The sequence below is a fragment of the Protomyctophum bolini genome (genome assembly GCF_963924005.1).
Source record: "Protomyctophum bolini genome assembly, chromosome: 5".
Classification (NCBI taxonomy): Eukaryota; Metazoa; Chordata; class Actinopteri; order Myctophiformes; family Myctophidae; genus Protomyctophum; species Protomyctophum bolini.
The window spans coordinates 30,845,135-30,851,134 of record NC_137866.1 but is presented as its reverse complement, the minus strand read 5'-3'; the positions used below and the strand labels follow the sequence as shown (position 1 = coordinate 30,851,134).

Here is a 6,000-nt window from a genome sequence, read left to right as displayed (position 1 = left end):
ATACAAAACTGTTAACTGTGGACGTCACGTCACGACACCAGTTCCATAAAGTATTACACTTGTTTACAATAGGGCCCACCACGTTAAATTCATCAAAACAAGATTACCGTTTAATTAAAAATGTTTAAAATGTTTCAAAGAATATTCCACATTTTGTCTCCCCCATGATTGTTTTGAAAATAACCGATCTACAAGCTCACAACGCGTCGCATGGCGAGTGGCGGCGCTGTGAACTTGTAGATCGGCTATTTTCAAATAGGCTTCTTTTGGACTTTGTTTTCATGGACCTGGTTTCTTGTTTCTCTCACACAATCTGGCAACCCAGAGTCAGACAGTCGAACAGTGAAGCAGACTGCTTGATCCACATCAACACAGAGACACCTAGAGCTCCTTCGAGGGTAAGATAGAGAACAAAAAATATCAAACTATGCGTTCCAACCAGAACCAGCTGTGGACGAATGGCAACACGTTGGACTTTTTCTTAAACCAGCCGTGCAAAAATAACGAGTTATTATAACCGCATCACACGCGTAAAAAAGAGCCAGTGTTGGAAGGCAAGGCAAGTTAGCCATGCTAGCTTTAGATGCTAACGTTGGCTGGTTAAGTTTTCCCCCTTTTAATATCGCAGCTAAAGTTAGCCAACTTTAGTTCCAACAGCTTTAGCTAATAACAAAGCGAGCTGGTGTTAAAAAGTTTGGTTTGTATTAAAAATTGACACGGCGAAACATTAAACATACACTTTAATAGTGTGTAAACCTTTATGTCGAACATTTCCTCCTTCTCCCAAACTAAAGCTATCTGTTGACGTAGCTATCTAATCTAGCCCGACAACTTTGTCCAGCTGTGTATGCATGGCTTCTTAAGTTCTTGATGATGAAACTATGCTCGCTGCTTTCGGTTTTATTTATGGACGGGAATTGAACCAGCAACCGTATTGGTGTCACAACCCTGGTGTGTGTGTGTCTTGAGGTCTATCGTGGCTCCTTGTCCATTCGCGTACAGCTTCTCTATTCAGCTTGAATGCAAAAAGCACTTGGTTTTCAACCTTTTTCACTCCAAGGTCCATTGTTTATTTGGCATTTGAGCCGCGGACCACTTTTGATGAGATTTAGCCGCTCAATAAAGTATATTTTGTTGTTGAATGCGATTTTGTCCTCCACAATTCCATGCTGTATTGATGTTGGTAGTACCAATGTTGGTACTATAACAGGCAAACGATCAAAATACTAATTATTCTTCTACATTCTCTAATTTTGTAGACTTCTTGTAAATTAAGTGATGCAGATGTTTAACATTAATTAAACTCTTGGAAGTGTAAAATGAAACCAAATGGACCCTTTACAGTACTCTCAAGAGTTAAAGATATAATAAGGGTCCATTTGGTTACCAACTCTCCAACATTTGGCTGGGGACCACCAGTTGAAAACCACTGCAAAAAGAGTGGCACATGTCTGCTGTATTGACATTAACTGACACTATATCTAATGTTATATGTACGTTGTCGCAGCCTGTGCCCCTCATGCAATCATCGTTTTTATTCTTGTATATATCCTGTTGCATATTTTAATATTTTGCTACCGATGTGATGGATCATCATCAATGGGGAAAAAATATTAGACAAAATATACAAGCTCATACTAAATATTATTTTCGTAGTGATTATTAAAAGTGATCAACAGGATCACTTTTAATTTTGTTTAATCAAATTATTGGTAGACTTGCATTTTTTATATTTATGTTAATATTTATTTATATGCATTCTTTATATATCACTAAGCGTTATTGATAATGCTTCATCAATTGCAGATCTACAAGCTCACAACAATGCACGCAAAGCTTGTAAATTGGCTATTCTCACTATTTTTGAAATGTTTTGACACTTTTTTTGAAACATAATTGATTAAATTGATCATTTCGATGGCCTTAGTTCTAACCATGTTGCTATGCTTGCTTGCTTATAATAATGACCTCTTAATAAACCAATCCTATTTGATAGTTATTATTTGTTGCAAGACATTATCATTAGTTTAGCTGAGAAGCATTTTCTAAACTGTCACTATTGTAACAGTATGTATGTCTGTATTCTGCAGTCACTCAATATACATAATCCAAAAACACGGTCACATGGTCGGCCATGACACTTTATGTATGATATCTCTAATTAAATATTTGACATGTGGTGAAATCTGGTGGCCATAGGTTAAAGATCATGGTCAAGAAGGTCAGTTATTGATTTCCTTATTTAGGACTTTTAGGACTGAGGCCAGATTGTACAAAATGTCTTCTAAATCCTGACAGTTTTCTGAAAACCTATGTTTCTAAGAAAGGGGAAACTGTCAAAATAGCAGAACATTGGAAGATGTTTGCCTCGTGAACAAAAATTGCACAGGGCAGAATGATGTGAGAAATAACTTTGATATACACAGAAATGAGTGGCAATGACCGGTACAATTGTAAATGGTATATAGCGCCTTTATCCAAGGTGCTTTACATAGATTGTGCATTACATTCACCCATTCACACACACATTCATACACCGATGGCAGCAGAATCCATGCAAGGCACCAACCAGCACATCAGGAGCAATTAGGGGTTCAGTGTCTTGCTCAAGGACACTTTGACGCTAACTCTGGGGGAGCCTGGGTTTGAACTGGCAACCTTGCGGTTAACAGTCGCCCACTCTACCCCTGAGCACTGTCCCTTCGGTAGCAACTGGCTAAAACTAGCTAGACACAAAACAGAGAAAGATTTGGTGGTTCCTTTACGGTTCATGTTTTAGGTTGATATTAATTTAAGAGAAAGTCAAATAATGTACTATGGCCAATACAGGCCATGCGTTTACTAATTTGATAGCTGACCCATGCGTAACGATGTGATACGTTGACTTGTGAGCTTGCCGATTGTCTATTTTTGCAATTGTTTTCACCGATTAATTTAGATTCTGACAAAAAAAAAAAGATTATCTTAAATTATTGGGATATGTAATTATTGTAACCTAGTCAGTGGTCACAGACTTTGGCTATGTTTCAGTTATAGTTGGAGAGTCGAGACACATTGGACCACATCATAAAACCCAGGCTCAATCTTCCTGCTCCTGCAAGCATCAGCATCTAGTACAATTGGCAATCAATTTCTGCATCATCATAACTGCACTGTCTCAGCATTATTGTCACTGTGCCACAGTTAAGCTCTTGGGCGCATATTAGTGTCCACCAGTCAAGCATTCTAATACTTGTATTAGATTGCTATTTAGAGAAATCAATCGAGATCGCCAGTGTGTGATGTTCTTATTCTAGTGCTGTGTCAGGCATGTGAAAATCACTAGTCTAATGGTCATTGAGTTACTTTAGGTGCTGAAGTAAGAGATGGTTATACCTGTGTGTTGTCACACCCGTTGGTCTGACATGCGTTGGTCTGACATGCGTTCCCTCAGGCTTGCGGTTAGGGTTTGGGGGAGGGTGTCGGTCTAATGACTGTCGGATTGTTATTATGTCGTAACTAAAGCCTGGGCCTGTCATGTTTAAGTTAATACGTCCTGAGCTTACAGTTTAAAAAATCTTGTGTTCAAAATAAATGTTAAAGCATCATGCTGTCAAAGTTTACGTTTCAATCAGTAAGTGCACTGAAAAAAAGAGCCCTGCGCCACTTGGAAGGATACTTTTTTAACACTAGTTCCTTTCTTTGTCATTTCTCTTTAGAGTAATATATCAGCTGCGAGGGTCGTCCGGGCTAAGTTTGTACTCTTTGGGTTCCTTCCAGGTAACCATGGCGATGACGGGCCAGAGTTCCTGCTCCTCAATGAGTAACCACACCAAGGAGCGTGTGACCATGGCCAAAGTGACGCTGGAGAACTTCTACAGCAATCTCATCGCCCAGCACGAGGAACGGGAAATGAGGTAATGTCCCAAAATCCATTTCTGACTAAAATGTGACTATAACTAAATGAAAACTATTCAAGAGACTATGACTAAAACTAAAATCAAAATGTGCTGTCAAAATCAACACTGCTCCAAAATGATGTGTTTGGCCACAGACTCCCATCTCAAAATATTTAGTTCTGGCATAGGGACCTCCCAGAAGTAAAGCTTTCAGTTAAAATCGTCTGCTGTGGATCAATCTACAAGCTCATAGCGTGGCACTCGGTGCAGTGCTATGAGCTTGTATATCTGCTTATTTTTAAATAGCTGAAGTGTAAATAATGGTTAACGCCCCGAACGCCCGGGGGAATTTAGGACCATTAAATCAGGGTGCCCAGCGATTTGCAGCTACGGAGCACATTTCACGGCGCACCAAGCACCATCTTGGATGTAGCTGAAGTAGTTAGATGTAGCCAAAACACCCCCGCGGCGATCGACAACGGGAGGTTTGATTACTTCTAACGTGACTAGCGACGGGACAGCGATGGGCCGTCAAAAACATAATCTTTGGTTAGAATTGGATGGATTGATTTAGATCAAGAGTTATTCACGTTTTTAAGACTTTCGATCTCATCCACTAAAATGGAGGGGCACCACTTTGGATGACGTCCCAACCGGAAATGACATCGAATGTTGCCCAACAGGCGCTCCCAGCCTGTGGAGCGGTGCGCTCTGTTATGATATCATTAATGTTCCGTCCTGTGGTTAATCTCCGTCCAGAGCGCTGAGCCTAACTACTTGATAGGACGGAGACTCAGTTTTTGCCGCTCAGGGTGTTAATGTGGTTAAACGCTAAAGTGACACAGAATGAATTAATCGCAAGGGCTCAGTATTATAACGATGAAAGAAAAATAATTCTCAACTCATGTCCACACAAAACCCTCAGTGTTCATTTAACTCTGATATAACCAGTGTTCATTAAATGTCACTCAGCATATTTTACATTTGTACACTTCAAATGTGCAAAGTTACTAAAGTGTACATGAGTTTACTATGTATTGGTTCAACTAGACACAGAACAAAGGGCACAAACGCTTAACACTAATATCATCACCTTATATGTCACATAGCCTTTATATATAATATATATTTATATGCTTTTTGATACGTGTGTAGGTACTGCGCTAATGTTACACTGGAATTCACACTGTAATGAGTAAGGTGGAGATACATGATCTGCTGTTCTTACGTTGAGTATATGGAGGGTCATGTTCCTCACTGTTTGAGGCTAGTGGACGCAATGCTCTTTTCAATTTATATAGAAGTAGTGGAATTCTTTGACAACCCCATCCTGGCTCTAAAAGATTGGGTGTACAATGCATTATTCTAAGCATACCGGTATCTATAATGCATTATAATGCACTTACAACGCTTCATAACCCTCATTATAAATGTTTATAATTATGCAACAACTTGCAACCAAGACAATTCTTATGGTAGTTCCACTGAGCCTATAATGCATGACCAGCACTTATAATAAATATGTCATAAGCAATGTTGTCATTCATGATTATAAACATTTATCACTGTCTCATATTGCCTTCTATAATTCATTATAAATGTGCTTATAATGCATTATAGACCTGACCTTAATATCCAGTCCGACCATGTAAACATGAGGGGTAAAATGGCCGGCTGATGATATGTTGTTGAATGTGCCGTGAGTTTAGTCGTATGTGACTCTTCTTGATACAGAGACAGTCATGGACTAAGTGTTCAGGAGAGGAGAATTTATTTTTAATCCAAAATGAGTTAATTGTACACAGGCAGACTCTTCACATACTAGAGCATGTCTGAAATAAATGTCAGAGCTGAAATCGACATGTAAATATGAAATAAATGTATCTAGGTGTAATGTTAAAGACCACAGAAGTGAACTTTCTCAACTCGCTGTATTCTGCAAGACATTACTCTATAAGTCATATCTCCAAAACTAGTGGGCAAAACTGAACAGCCGATATATATCAATTTGAAGCTATGATTCCCTGCTTTCACATGACACGAAAAAAGTTTCAATGACTTAGCCTCGGTCAAAAGCGGGGTCACATATGTGGAACCGACCCTGTGTTTAAATGACCACAAA

The 6,000-nt window shown here is 39.1% G+C and overlaps 1 protein-coding gene across 4 annotated transcripts in view; it reads left to right on the top strand.

Annotated features, from left to right (window-relative positions):
• The first annotated feature begins 328 nt into the window (after positions 1 to 328).
• Positions 329 to 6,000, top strand: part of LOC308315887 (serine/threonine-protein kinase 38) — a 28,261-nt gene continuing 22,589 nt past the window's right edge. For 3 of the 4 annotated variants that reach the window (XR_013964093.1, XM_080764139.1, XM_080764137.1), the window contains exons 1-2: positions 329 to 398; positions 3,760 to 3,896. Coding sequence is in view for 3 of the 4 variants with exons in the window: in XM_080764139.1 (XP_080620265.1) it covers positions 3,766 to 3,896 (131 nt within the window). In the remaining variant the exon portion in view is untranslated. Of the gene's footprint in view, positions 399 to 3,698; positions 3,897 to 6,000 lie in introns of all 4 variants that reach the window. The other variant, XM_080764138.1, reaches the window with a different exon arrangement.